This window comes from Melitaea cinxia, chromosome 17, assembly GCF_905220565.1.
Source record: "Melitaea cinxia chromosome 17, ilMelCinx1.1, whole genome shotgun sequence".
In the NCBI taxonomy this organism is placed as follows: Eukaryota; Metazoa; Arthropoda; class Insecta; order Lepidoptera; family Nymphalidae; genus Melitaea; species Melitaea cinxia.
The window spans coordinates 11,819,483-11,835,450 of record NC_059410.1 but is presented as its reverse complement, the minus strand read 5'-3'; the positions used below and the strand labels follow the sequence as shown (position 1 = coordinate 11,835,450).

General features: G+C 30.1%; 1 protein-coding gene across 1 annotated transcript in view; it reads right to left on the bottom strand.

Moving 5' to 3' along the window:
* Positions 1–15,968, bottom strand: part of LOC123661729 (receptor-type tyrosine-protein phosphatase kappa) — a 195,174-nt gene that overhangs the window by 53,443 nt on the left and 125,763 nt on the right. Inside the window, exon 3 of the mRNA XM_045596674.1 lies at positions 2,791–2,814. Coding sequence (XP_045452630.1) covers positions 2,791–2,814 — 24 coding nt within the window. The remainder of the gene's footprint in view (positions 1–2,790; positions 2,815–15,968) is intronic.

The window sequence follows — 15,968 nt, the reverse complement described above, 5'->3', positions numbered from 1 at the left end:
TTCTAAATAGATAGTTGACTAAAAATCCTTCTGTTATGAACTCAATTTAGCGTAGATTCTACATGAAACATGAAACATACAAGTACCACGAACTTTGCACATAAAGGTTTTAAAACTTATTTTAATTTACGATGAGAGCGCGTCATACTAGAGTAATGCTACTTTAATATCTTGCGAAGTATTCATTTTGTTTTAAAAAGCACTAAGTAGGTTTTGATTAAGTTAAATGAAGTTACAGGCAACTATTGGTTTTTAGCAAGATTAAGTATATTAAATAAAAATGAGATTTTTCCGATGAGATTCCGTACAAACAAAATTATTAAAAAAAATATTATATGTTGTAACTAAAAATTTATGCTTTTCGCATTTTTTCCTTTATTTGTGCTATAAGATGTTGCTTCGTACCAAATTTCAAGATTCTGAGTTCACGGAAAGTACCCTGTAGGTTGATTCCCTTGCGAGTGTAGAAAACTTGCAGTATAAACGGCTGTATCTTTTGATTGCGTTGTCTTAGAAGTTTGGTTTTTTCACATTTCCAAGGGCCAGTAAAGCTGAATTTCTGCTTGATACCTCACGGACAGCAAAATTATTCTATAAGGGTTCCGTTTTTTCTTTTTAAGGTACGAAACCCTAAAAAGAGCCATAAAAACATATAAAAAGATATTGAATAATTTTAGAACAGGTATTTAAAAACGTATGAATTATTTTTTTTAATCTTTTCTGGTTTCTCAGCAATACTAGGTCGAACAAAATACCGAACTGATTTTTTAAGTGTGTTTGATATAAATGGTCGTATATGGTGAGTTTGTGGATATTTTATGCTTGTGTGCACTATATCTTGGATAGAAATAGAAAATAAAAAAGTTAATTTAGATGTATGTGGAAGATATATAGTTCTATCATCGTGATTTATATCATTCGCCAACCTGCAGTGGAGCGGCGTGGTAGATTAAGTTTCAATCCTTCTCCTACACGGAGAAAGAGGCCAGCGGCCAGCCGTGGGATGTTACAAGCTATACTGTGTGTACTATTTGATCCGGTGATCTTCGTACCGCCATTTCTTTTTTTTAGTATTTGTAGGTATATAATTTCAAAAATCCTACAGATAAAGTCAACCTATTCTGTAGTTTATTAGAAATAAATAATTATATATTTTTTAATACTAAAATAACAAAAGTATTTCATATCTGGCTTATTTTGACAATTCAATTAGTTAAATAGAGTCCATATTTTTTCTGTAATATTATAAACATGATATAAAAGTATCGAATCTCATTTATTTTTCGTATTTACAAATTTTATATATTTTTGTTTGCATTAATAATATACCACCATCATTAGTATTCTATTAGTACTTTTTTTCGACGCGATTCTGTAGAAATTATAGCACCTACCTTATTTTTTATTGTTTCACGACCCCAACGATTTCTTCTAAATAATACTATCAGCCAAAAATACTTAGAATATAATTATAAATATATATATTTTACGAAGCGTTAAGGTGTTACTGCTTTTTAATATTAAATTAAACTACATTTGTTCAGTCTTCACACTCAGCTGTTATTTTTACTTTTCAATAAAACTTGAGAATCAACTTATAACGAAACTTTGACATCGTTCAATCCTTTTCATCAATATTTGTTACATGGTAAAAAATGTGTTCTCTTGTTTTGTTGTTAATAAGAACTAATTTATGATTAGTTATCCTTCATTGTATTTTTTTTTGACTCAAAAAAGGAGAGAAGATGCAAAAATTTAGTTTTCATACTTCAAGCCTCTGTTACTTCTAAGCGTTATTGTTAATTTAATTCAAATCTAAAACAGACGTTCACAAAAAAGCTATCTATGACTTAAAGACGAGAATATTTTTAATATTTATAGGTTAATAAATAAATATTTTGTCGTATAAGTGATACGATAAACGGGCTCGTATCATAAATATTAGTAAAAAATGAAATACTGATGATAACATATATATATGATGTTTGAACATAATATTAAGCGATCGGCGCCTTTAAATTACCTTAAAAGCTGTATAAATGATATATATTTTTTATGAATACCGAATAAAATTTAATAAATTTAATGAATGTTACTGTAAAAGCTAAAATATCTGTAAATCCCTAGAATTTGTGAATTTATTTACCAGTACTAACATGAGTTTGTCAATGTCAGGATATTAATTATGAAATTAATTTTTGGATGTATTATAAGACTTAAAGTCGAACTCTGAGGTCGATTTATTGATTAATTTTTAAAAAACCTTTTTTTTCTTGACGTAATAAAACGCTGCATTCTATGTAAACCTTTGCAGCTTTAGTTTTGAAACCGTAGTTCTCTACTTTACCTTTGCCCCTCTAGATTTATAAAAAAAAAACTCGATGTCACAATATGATGTGACATAAAAGTTCTAGATAGTATAGTATAGAATTTAACTTTTAAATTTTCTCTTAAATTAATTAAGAGATACTGAGTGAATGTTGGTAAAAAGTCGAAATCAAGAGTAACAGTAAATCAATTCGTGTTGATTATTTGACAGATGGAGATTGTTAATTTCATAATTTACACGCAATCTTAGGATTTACCAATATATAGGCCTTAACAGTAACATATGCAAGTAAAATAATATATATTTTTGAGTTATAAAGCTACAGTTTGAGTGGCGGTTATTTCTACCTTTTGTATTAATTTTGTCTGTGAATGTTCCAAATCGTCTACAATTGCGAAGCATTAGTTCTATTCTAGCGTCCAAATTAAGCTGGTCCTAGACACAAATATATCTTAACTTACTCTCTGGTTTAAACGTCACTCGGTCTGAAATAATAAAATAGGGTATTAATTTGATGTCTGCGATTTTTCGCCATTGGCTTTTATAACGCCTTTGGTTGTGTGTTTTATTGAACATAGATTCTAGTTTAAAGAAGTTAAAAAATACGAATCTATCTATAGCCTATCTACAGTAATGAACTATTTAATATATCTAAAGTATACATATTAGGGCGATTCATATAAACCAGATTTAAATCAGGTGATATAACTTTTCAACTCTCTACTACTAAGCTTATGCATTTTATATGAAATAAGTATCAACGTCTAAATTTTCATTTAATATTATGCGTCCAAAGCGATATGCCCCCATCTACTTCTTAATGAAATTTAATCATATTTTTTATTACAATGGATTTAATAAAAATGTTGTTTTACTTAATATGAATCATCCTAAAACTTCTACTGTTACAACTATTTATTAAATTTTGTAACATAAATGTAATAATCATTGCTTGCATTATATACGCATTCAATATTTATTTTATAGCCTTTATAATATTGCATTAAAACTCATAAAAGAAGCCCGTTACACATAAACAAAAACGCGAACAACAACGTACTCGGTGTAAATTTGTTTTTAATACGCTCTTTTATTCAGCATAACAAAATTAAAATATATGATTTAATTCATAACGGATTCATACAAATAATTAATTCGGCTTAACAACATGAATATAAAAGGAAAGCACTACCCAAAAACGTGAACGTAAGCTGCTTTTCATTCTATTTTTTATATATATGTGTAATAGTACGTTTCATAAAACCTTATTTGTTCCTTCTAGTGCATTATGTTAGATTTACATAATACCTTTATGCTACAACCTTTTTTATTATAAAAATTATAGTGAAGATATCTTTTAAATGTTTGAGAATGTTGTGAACTGCCATAAAATGTTTTACTTACCTGTTTAGATGAATTGTAGAGTACATGTAACAAAAGAAAAAAAACATATTAGTCTTTGAAAATTTAGCGTAAGATAGATTATTCCGTTATATTGAAATATGACGTCATTAACATCATATTTCACGCGTCAATGGATGTCAGTTTGACATAAACTAATTTAATGATCAGCTATCAATCATTTAACGTCAATTATGAATAGCATCAAATTATCAATTCGATTTGTAATTTTCATAATATATTATCTCAATATTTCTGGTATTTTTTCTCTGTATTTTGTATGAAAAAGTTTTTTTTTTAATGTCTATCACTAAATTTATGACTCGCTAAGTATACAGCAGTGAGAGTTAGCCAAGGTAAGGGCTAACAACTCTTTCTTATTATCAATTGAAGAAGCTTGGGACAATTAATGTTACATGTATGCACAACTGTACATACTCTTCTGAAATCTCTGTTTGCTGTGTGCACATATTACCGACGATATGTACAAAATACGACAAATACTTCATAATATGTTGTGAATAAAAACGAAAACCTCAAGCAGCTCTTAGGATCTGTTTCACCGGTTATGGTTAATCCTGCTCATAAATTAAGAATAAACTTTGACAGCTTGAGGTAGAATAGGCCATTAGGACCTCTTTCGTCTCAATAAGAAACTATAACTTACAGATTCACAATTGCGAATAAAATTCTTCTTCTTCTTTGTCGTAAATATTGTGGAGTTCGATGGTAAAAACGATAATAATCATAAATTTTCATAAGTGGGATAACGTCATCCATTAAATAGCGCTATACATAACTGGTGAAACAGGCCCTTAGCTATAATTTCCGTGTCAAGTGGCATCACGTATCGCATAAGACAACGAATAAGCGACAAATAAATTATTCGATGTGATGCTACATAACATAACTTGAGTTGTTAAACAAGTTATTTAAGGAAAATAATACCTATGTACTACCTGCAGATTTATTATAACTTTCCACCCTACGACGCCTCGAGTCGTTACGAATCAGTTTACTTTTCAACGCAGCTCACTAAGGAAGATATGGCAATATGGACAATATCATTTAAAGTACTACAACTAAATTATAAAAAGTGATGGCAAATTTTTTTTTTCTGCACAATCTACATCTAGATTATGCTAACTTATTATTCAGTGTGAAAATAGAAATTTGAAAGAAGAACTAAAATCAGTCTCCACATCAATCACACCCACAATTTTACTCACGTTACAACATAAGTGAAGATACGTGGACACGGTAAATTACAGAGCACAAAACCGAGCTTATGTCCCCGTAGCCGCCTAAGCGCATAGTCTTGTTGCCTTGAGGGCCACATTCGTCGGATCGTTGAAACTTGACCCGCCTGTTTTCACAGTCCCTGTCGCGTCGTGCTGGCGCCTCCATCTGACCCGCTTTGTTTGTATAGTACGGTCTGAGTGAAGGCGACTAGCGAACTTATATAAATATTAAATACTATCATCTTATCTGAACAATCGCACAGGCGTAGTTATTATTATTATTATTTTATAAATTTAAATTTTAAAAGTGATTATTATTTTTAAAAGTGAAGTTATCACCAATTCGATGTAATATACATGCATGTAATCTTCAGAGAAGAATTAGTAAGAAACTCCGCAACTCTTTAAAAAAATATATATAAACTGTCCCGATCGCTCTGTACCTGTAACATATCGTCCTGTAGCTGATTCCCGCTCGTAATGAATATTTGTATTTGTATAAATATTTGTTTTTTGTTTGGACATCTGTCCTTGTGGGTCTCCCCACCGTGCCTCTGCATATATTTTGTACTTTATTTGAAAAGAGATTATATAATAATTAAAAACCAATGAAAGGGAAAATAAAACTTAGCCCAATTTCCTATTTTCTAGTCAATATCATTAATTAATTTTAGACATTATTTCTTTTTAGAAAAGTAAAAGGGTAATGTATTTAACCTTAAAATGATATTTATTTATTATATATATTATTATTTATATATAATATATATATTATATATATATATATATATATATATATATATATATATATATATATATATATATATTATTATATATTTATTTATCTATTTATTTATAAAAATGATGATGATGATGATATTTCTAAATAAAAAAGAACTAGCGATATAAACTACAAAATGTCGTCCGTAACTTGTACCAAATCATAATCTTTTAACAAGAAGGGTAAAAATGACTCTACTACAATAAATACTTTGTTTACCTCAATCTTGAGGTTTTGTTTACATCAAATATCGTTCGCATAAAACGTGTTTAGTATACGTTACTTAAAAAGTTCATTGTTTGGTTTTGTAAAATCTCTCTTAAAAATATCTCTTTTAAATGGTCAAAATAATGTTTCATTTGAAATGAAAGAAATACAGTGAGGCTGTTCAGATAACTAAGGACCGATTTTATTTATAAAATACTAGTTGACCCAGTAATCTTCGTAATGTCATGTTTAACTGAGGTAGGGCACAGCAGGAATTTCCTGCTCAAAATATGGAGCAGCCCGACTGGGGTAGTACCTCGACCTTACAGAAGATCACAGCAAAATAATACTGTTTTCAAGCAGTATTGTGTTCCTGTTGGTAAGTAAGGTGACCAGAGCTCCTGGTGGGATTGGGGATTGGGTCGGCAACGCGCTTGCGATGCTTCTGGTGTTGCAAGCGTCTATAAGCTAAGGTAATCGCTTACCATCCAGGTGAGCCGTACGCTTGTTTGCCGACCTAGTGACATAAAAAAAATGTCATAACTTTTTTTCGTATTTATTTGTTTTTTTTTTTAATTTTTTCTTGTTGATAATGATGAACCCAAAAAAGGAATTATAAAATTTCATGCAGTCTTTCAGAAATTACGCGAGTGCATACATTTCGCAGATTAATTTTTAGTTAAATACCTCGACAGATAGATATGAATGATTAATATTTCAGTCAGATCTTTAGACCCTCGACTACAAATTGAGGTCGATCCACGATCCCTGATTTTGTTATGATACGTGTAACTAAATTTAATATCAAATAATCAAGAAAAGTTTAATTTTAAAGACTCGAAGAAGGAAAATAAAGCACCTTGCATGTTTTGTTTTTGTTGGTGATATCGATGACGTAGTTTTGAATGTTTTCCTGGCGAGGCAACAAGGTCGTATACTTCCGAAGCAGTCTCGAAGATTATAATATACTGCAAACGTTCCGTAGCTGGATCCGTAGATGTTTTAGTACTTTAGTTAGTAGGACAAATATTGTTTTTATCACATACCATTACTTTAAAGAAAACATTTACGAGAAAGTATTTTCTTTGTAAATTATTATAATATCTATAATGTTATTTTTCGGTTATTGATTTTGATATGTTAAAACTGACTGTAACTACATAATTGTGTTTGCTCGCAAACGAAAAAAAAAACCGACTTCAATTACATCGACAAGTAATACAACGTAGATCGACGAAAAAATAGTCAAGCAACTACGCGTTATCAAAGATTACTCAAAAAGTAGTTATCAGATCTCGATAAAATTTATATGTGACCACATGATAAACATCAGCTTTCGATTAAATTAAAAATTATCAAAATCGGTACACCCAGTAAAAAGTTATTACGGATTTTCGAGAGTTTCCCTCGATTTCTCTAGTATTCCATCATTAGATCCTGGTTTCCTTATCACGGTGCCAAACTAGGGATATCCCCTTTCCAACAAAAAAAGAATTATCAAAATCGGTACGTCCAGTAGAAAGTTATGCGGTATAATACAACGTAGGTCGACGAAAAAAGCGTCAAGTAAAAACGCATTATTAGATATAACTCGAAAAGTAGTTGTTAGATCTCAAATAAATTTAAATGGGACCAATTAGCACACACCACCTTTCGATTAAAACAAAATTTGTCGAAATCGGTCTACCCGGTCAAAAGTTCTGATGTAACATACATAAAAAAAAATAAAAAAAAAATACAGTCGAATTGAGAACCTCCTCCTTTTTTGGAAGTCGGTTAACAAAGAAAGAAAAAAGAAATCTCACAGTACGACCACAACGCACGTTACTACATTATGCAACATTCATAATTAGAAAATTTATTGATAGCATTATTATTGAATATAACCGATAACTTTCATCCAGCCTGACATAAATTACGTAGTAATGTACCGATATGAATAGCAAATGAATTTATGTTTTAATTTTAGAGTTTATTTTGAATTATTTAAAATTTGAATCATTTAATAGAAACTTTTTATTTTTAAATATCACAGTAATCTTTCGTAAGGAATAATCTTTTAATCGCATATGGGAGGTGACACGTACAAATACACATTATTTTGTTATATATTTAATACATTTTGACGAAAATATCCTAAAATCCTAAATTTATAATTGTCGTGTGTTTACGGATCAGATCTTAATGAAATTTAAATATGACCACATGATAAACATTAGCTTTCGATTAAATTAAAAATCAGCAAAATCGGTACACCCAGTAAAAAGTTATGCGGTATAATACAACGTAGGTCGACGAAAAATGCGTCAAGTAAAAACGCATTGTTAGATGTAAGTCGAAAAGTTAAGTTAGTTCAACCTCCTCTCTTCTCGTGGGTGTCGTAAGAGGCGGGTAATGGATAACACAGTTCCACTACCAACTTGGAAATTATAAAGCCGACCTATGGCGGGATAACTATTTATCTGCTGGTTTTCAAATACATAGGACGAAGACGGGCAGCAGCGTCTTCGGTGCGACAAAGCCAGCTCTGCGGTTACCAATCTACCTGTCCAGCGTGATGACTATGGGCAAAACACATGGAGAGAAACACATTGGGGAGGCTTATGTCCAGTAGTGGACTGTGACAGGCTGAAGTAATTATAAATTATATAATATTTATAATTTTATCCTACCCCCTACTTGTCGTACAAATTTCACGCCAGTTGAAGGGTGAAATTGGAATAAGCGAAGCCTAAAAAAATCAACGATGATGTTCTTAAAATAGCACGTAAAAGGGTTTCGCTTATCGCTTTTACCAAACTTCATTCACTTGAGAAGGGTCAAAGAGTCTCCCCCGCAATAAACACCCAATATTCTTGAATTATGATTTTCCTAATATTTCGGGGTTTTATTAGATCGACGTTAAGCTTTGATGTATTCGTGTTGAAACTGTGATTATATCTACAAGTACTCTGATATCTTTGTATACGTTATCTGCGAAATTAGTAAGAGCTCGACAATTACTATTACATACATTTATATTGCATATTTTGTTGTTTTTTATTCTTTTTTGTTTTTGTTACTTGATCAGCTCTACAAGTCCACAATTTTGATTAATCAATGAGATTCAAAAATGCGATAAAAGTACACATAAAAATACAGTCGAATTGAGGATCTACCGCATTTTTGAAGTCGGTTGAAAATATCGTATGAATATAAAAGCAAGTGTTACTTGATATCTCGACAGTATTTTTTAAGTGTAAAATTCTAACCGCAAAGCCAGATCGAATTCTTCACGTTCAGAAGCGCCTCGTCATTTGTGCTACTGTAATTAATAGGAGATGAAATAAACTTAAGATACTTTTCATAATAGACAACTTGAGTGGTTTGATATGTATTTGTGGCTACAACTTCACTTCACCATTACTTTGATGTTTTGTCTCAAACTGTTTCTATGATTAGGCTATTCCACCACACAAACATAAAAGTAATATTGGTCTTGAGTGCGTTTAAATAGACAAATAATATCTTATTTTAATTATTCGAAAAAGACTATCTGTGTAAGTTGTCGAGATATATATATATATATATATATATATATATATATATATATATATATATATATATATATATATATATAAACTTACAACTTATAAATTTGATATATATATATATATATATATATATATATATATCAAATTTTGTAAGCATCTGTATTTAGTCCAACTTGGGAGATAGGTTAGTTTTTATCTAATTATTGGTCTTAATATTTGTTATTGCAAATTAAATGTTTATTATACGACTTTAGTGTGTCGGTTAGTTTTATAAAATCCTAATAGATCGCGGTTAGGCAGCTAGTTGCACAGATATCCGGTAGATGTCGCAGTATTTCTATTTCTAGACTATAGATGGCGCGTTTGAATGTAAAAGATCTAACAACTACTTTTCGAGTTATATCTAATAATGCGTTTTTACTTGACGCTTTTTTCGTCGACCTACGTTGTATTATACCGCATAACTTTCTACTGGATGTACCGATTTTGATAATTCTTTTTTTGTTGGAAAGGGGATATTTCTAGTTTGGTACCGTGATAAGGAAACCAGGATCTGATGATGAGATTCCAGAGAAATCGAGGGAAACTCTCGAAAATCCGAAATAACTTTTTACTGGGTGTACCGATTTTGATAATTTTTAATTTAATCGAAAGCTGATGTTTATCATGTGGTCACATATAAATTTTATCGAGATCTGATAAATATTTTTTGAGTAATCTTTGATAACGCGTAGTTGCTTGACTATTTTTTCGTCGATCTACGTTGTATTACTCGTCGATGTAATTGAAGTCGGTTTTTTTTCGTTTGCGAGCAAACACAATTATTGTTCAATTTCAAATCAATTTACGTATAAATACTTTTTGTAATTTTGTAAAGTGATAATTATTATATTTATTTATTGCGAATTATTAGCACGGGTATAGCTAGTGAACATATAATGAAACACTAAAGGATGGTATTGACGTCAAAACACGATGACGTTAGATGCCTTTTATAGTGAAATGTTAATATATTCGAGTGTCTGATGTTGTGTATGTGGGATTAGATAAAGTAAAATATTACTGATAGCTGCGACCTATAAATTATTAGTATTTTCCATAACATTACTTAGTTAGATATTTTTTAAAACATTTTTGTTTTGTTTTGTGTGCGGAATAAAATATTTTGAGTTCCCTTTTGATACTATTGAAATTGACTCAATCGTTAGAAATTTAAAATTGCACACGTGTTCTTAGTGAACGCGAAAGTATAAAAACTTGTAACACCGCCTGACGGCGGGTCCAAATTAAAAAAACACAATTAATTATTACAACAATGTATTGTACATCACTATTTATATCACTATTCTATTCAAGAAGTAAATATTTTAAATTTTGTAAGATATCAAGTTTGTAATATATTTAAATATACCTACTTTAGTAACTATGATAATCCACGTAAATCATTTAAAAACATAATTTGTCTGAACAAGAAGTTCTTAAAAATATCACTAGTGTATAAAATAGATATATTGTAGTGTGTAATAAGCATGATTAATGAATGTTAATAAAGTAGAATTATATCATCACTCGGTTGTTTCAATACTCGCATCCCTACATATATATATATATATATATATATATATATATATATATATATATATATATATATATATATATCTATATAATACAAATGAATGTTGCTAAGTGCATAACTCGATAATGGCTCGACCAAATCGGCTAATTTATTTTTTGTATGTTCCTAAGGCCCAAGAAGGTTTTCGTACTGAAAAAACATTTTATAAAAATTTGAAAGAAAAAATCTTTATAAATTAAAATCTAAACATTTTTTTGTGTGGGTAACACAAAAATAAAATCGTTCAAATTAAAAAAAAAATAAAAATCTATTAACTTTTGACAGAACAAAGTCTATCCGGGCAGCTAGTATAAAATATATTTTTCGCACATAAATTAAATAAACATTTAACAACGGAAAAGCCGTATTAGTACGCTATTTCATTTTTACAGAACATCTGACTTCAAGATATGTTCGATAAATCTTTAACTGCATTTCCCTCGAAAATTTATAGCTACTTAAATAAACAACACGCCTAAGCTTTATAGCTGTAGAATGGTTTATATATACAAAACTGGCAAAGAATCTGCGTGGGTTGTTCATATTGATTCAATTGACGTACATCTATGAAATAAAAAAAAATTTACAATAACCATCTGTTGAAATGTTTGAAATACTCCAAATATAAGAATTGCACAACATCTTAATTGGGATCAAAATGAAGGGCAAGAGTTATTTAATTCAATAATAGAAAATAAAAAGGCAAAGTTTGAAGAAGTCTAACAAGAGAAGTACCTCAATCTTACAGAAGTTGACAGCCAAATAAAACTGCTTTCGTAGAGTTGAAATGTTGACAGCTGAAGGAGAGTTGGCAACGCGCTTGTAATGCTCCTGATGGTGCAGACCTACAGCTTACGGTCTCTGCTAATCATCAAATGGCTTTTAGCCTTCTTGCCACCATACGGGCATAAAAAAACAATGCATCAAATATGATGAATTTTCATGAATTTTGATATTAAAAATCAATAGAAATATGAGAAATGTATGAGTGATACGGAGTTTTGGTTGTGTTTTCTTCATTATCGTTATACGACTAAGGCAAACATTACGTTTCAACAGCGATACTGTCGCTGATATAACGACTTTGTATCCTACCGATTGTAGCCGTATACGCCGCCATTACTGCATTCGTAGCCGCTACTACGTTTGTAATCGATCTACGCTTTCTTGATATTCGTAGTTACTGTCAAGAACTTTACCGTAATATTTATAAAAATCTTTATAATTGATAGTAGTCACAGAATAGTCATAAATTAATCACGGAACCCGGTATATAATTATATCCGCTATCTTATATATATATCAGTACATATTTTGTGTCTAAATAATCTGTGTAAGACTTACACGAGTGGCATTTATTATTATATTAAAAAAAAAACAGATAATATGAATATACAAAATGATAAAAATAATTATAAAATTGATAATTCATGGTCTTCATTCATTTTTTTCTGGATATGATAAAATTAATTTGTAGACGTGTATTTCTCAAACATTACCTGTGAATCACGATGTCATAAAATCAATACCATCACAGACTTAAAATAAGAACTTTATAGTGTTGCTTACAAAAGTATCTGCGTTATTTCACTTCAATAAAAAATAGTTGTACATAACAAACTAATAATTCTTTTAAAAAAATAAACAATCACCAAGCTGTTTGTTTGTGTGCTTGTTTTCAATCCAAAAATTACGATTATTTTCGTTTGCTTCGAAAAATAAGTATTTGTGAAAATAAAAATATTTTAATTCGTCATTTATTATTATCACCGATACAATAACGTGGTACTAATGACTGTACTCAACCTGAGTACAACAAATAGTGTGAGATTATCAAAATATACCAAGGCTAACATTCTAGAATTATTTGTTGACGCCTTGACGGTTTGTATTTGTAAAAATGACGTAAAGTACGTGAAGTGTGAAGTAACATACGATTACGAATAGAAATTCGTGTCTTCTACATTCTATGTGACATTGGCGTAATCATTTGTGCTAATCTGGCACTGTTGCCACTAATCTAAATGAATGAATGAATAGAAATATACTTGTGTTTTATATTTTGACGGGCGTGTGGAGATATCGTAGAGTGTTTAGACAAGTCTTACTCTTGGTATATTGATATTTCGAGTACTATGAGTTGAAAATGAAGAAATGAAAAAGAAAATCTCTACAGTATTTTTGTTTCCTCAGCAATGTGTTATTTATAATAATAATAATCATTTATTTGCAAGAGCATGGTATCGTAGTTGTACAATGCTAACATTAGTATAAACATATTCTACCTTATGGTATGCAAATTTTAAATATTAATGAGGTACAATAAAATAATTTTAACATTATTAACAATATATTATCATTGAATTAGTTAGAGTCATTCAAGTATTACGTAAGCAGAATTTCAGTAATTTTTAACCCCCTTCTTCCCCTTGTCAGCGAAAGTAAGCCCAACCCCCACCCCCCTATGCTTACGGAAACATTGGTATATATATATATATGTATATATATTTAATCTATAATAGTATAATAAATAGATATTACTGACGAAACCACCATCTAGACCCCCCCGGCCGCCATGTCATCAAAAGTTAGCAAAACAAAGACCCACTTCCCCCCTTCGGTGTCTTGGAAATAGTTGAATGATTATTATACATTATTGATATAGGATATAATTATTTACTAAAACTATATAATTAACATTACAATCAATAATATGTTTGTTATATGTCACGTTTAATTAAATATTATCTTTATGGTCATTAAATTAGTATTGTAAATTCCGTGTAATAAAAAGTCATTAATATTGTAATACATTTTCTCCAACAGCAGATCAAACAATTTTCTTTTAGACATTGCATTTGTAAGATCTTTTAAGGTATCAGACAATATGTTATAAATCTTGTTTCTCATACCGTACACATTTTTCTATAACATTACAATATTTTTGTTTTGCTTTTAAATGTATAACGTGAACGGAAAAATTCTTAGGATTTATAATGTAATGATGGGGTTGTGAGCTTGTTAAAAGGTATAGAAAATTGAACGTATCCTTTTGAGCATGCGTCTGAAGACCGAGGACGTTGCATAGCAACAGGTGGTTACTTTCAGGTAATTTTATAAAAGACATAAGTTACAACGAGTTTGGAAAGAAAATTAACCTGTATTACAAGGGTATAGAATCTATTATAGCTTGTATGATATCAATTATAATATATGTGATCGGCTATAAGATTTATTTTCAATCACAGTACAGGACCATTGACAAAGAATGTAAACACTTAATACGGCAAGCTTTATTTAATTTGGTAGTTGTAAAAATGCTTGCAAATCGTAAGAAAATATTGACCTTATGAAATTTAATAGTTGGTTTTAAATTATTTTTTCATTCGTTCCATAATGCTTATATTATTTTTTTTATATGACCATTATTGAAAATAAATACTTTTTCACAAATATTTTTTTTCTACAACATACAACATTTGTTTTTAAAGATCAAATATATACTTAGGTATATATTTGATCTTGTTACAAAGATATATGTATAATGAACAATACATTTATATCACAAGAGCTTAAAATAATTCGTTATTTATTACAGTTCCACACCCAGCTCACTAACCAGAAGTTTGACAATATTTACAATGTCACAAGGACCCCAACAAATGGCGAACCCAAGCAATTAGTACAACATAGAAAAGTCACAAATGACGTCTAATTAAACGACCGAAGGCTGTTTGACAAGCTATTGTAAGGACCTTCTATTCCTTAGACGATGATGAAATATCTGAATGATTGTATCTCAGGAATCTTTATCATTTTAATGTGACATTATTATTATCATAAGATTCTGGGTGAATAATTTTTTTTTTCTTTAATTAACGACTACGAGATACTATTATTTCCTATATATATAAATAAGCAAAAATTGTGACAATAAAAAAAAAAACATATCAAAAATACCATCCAAACTATTAATACATTTTAATTCATTTCATCAACTCTATACAAACTTTTTACTCGAAACTATGAAGTCAAGAAAAAAGGCCACATATAAATATTTACAAGTAATACTGTACTAACGTACTAATCCCGGAGTAAAAGCAGCACTGTAAACTTCGACAACGAGCTAGTCAAATATAATATACTTAGCCTTTAACATCCTACTGCTGGCCATTGGCCTCTTTCTCTATGCAGGAAAAAGATCAGAGCTTAATCCACCATGCCGATTCATTGTGGGTTTACAGATATATTCCCTACTATGAGTAAAGTTCGCTATCAGGTGTCTACGATAGCAATCGGCACCGACAGCTTAACGTGCTTCGGAGAGCTAGTCTCCCCATCATGCTTCCGAGATCCACAAGGACAGAAACCCAGACCGGAAATAAACAATTGTACAAATATTCACTCCGAGCGGGAATCGAACCTGCAACAGAGCACACGCACCACTAGACCAGAGCATTCGTCATAATCGTCAAATAGATATAAATTGTATCAATTTAGTATTATTTATTTAGTAAAATATAGTGAATAATAATTTAATAAACAAGTATATAGCCGTAACGAGGTCAGATACCAGCACGAAGATCATTTTAGGTAACTTCTCTGTAAGTAGGGCGCCATTTGCTATCTTATAAACGAGTGACTTTCCCACTAACTTATTAATAAGTTAACTGGTTCGGTGCGATAAAAGCAGTGTTTTAGACTTTTAAAAGTATTATTTTATTTGATAATAATTTTAAATACACCACTTGACTCTTTAAAACGTCGCGTCTTCATAAGCCTTATTTAATTGTTTTAAGGTACTCGTGTTTTAGATTAGTTAACAATAAATATAAGTGGTAAATTTACTGAGGATGGCGAT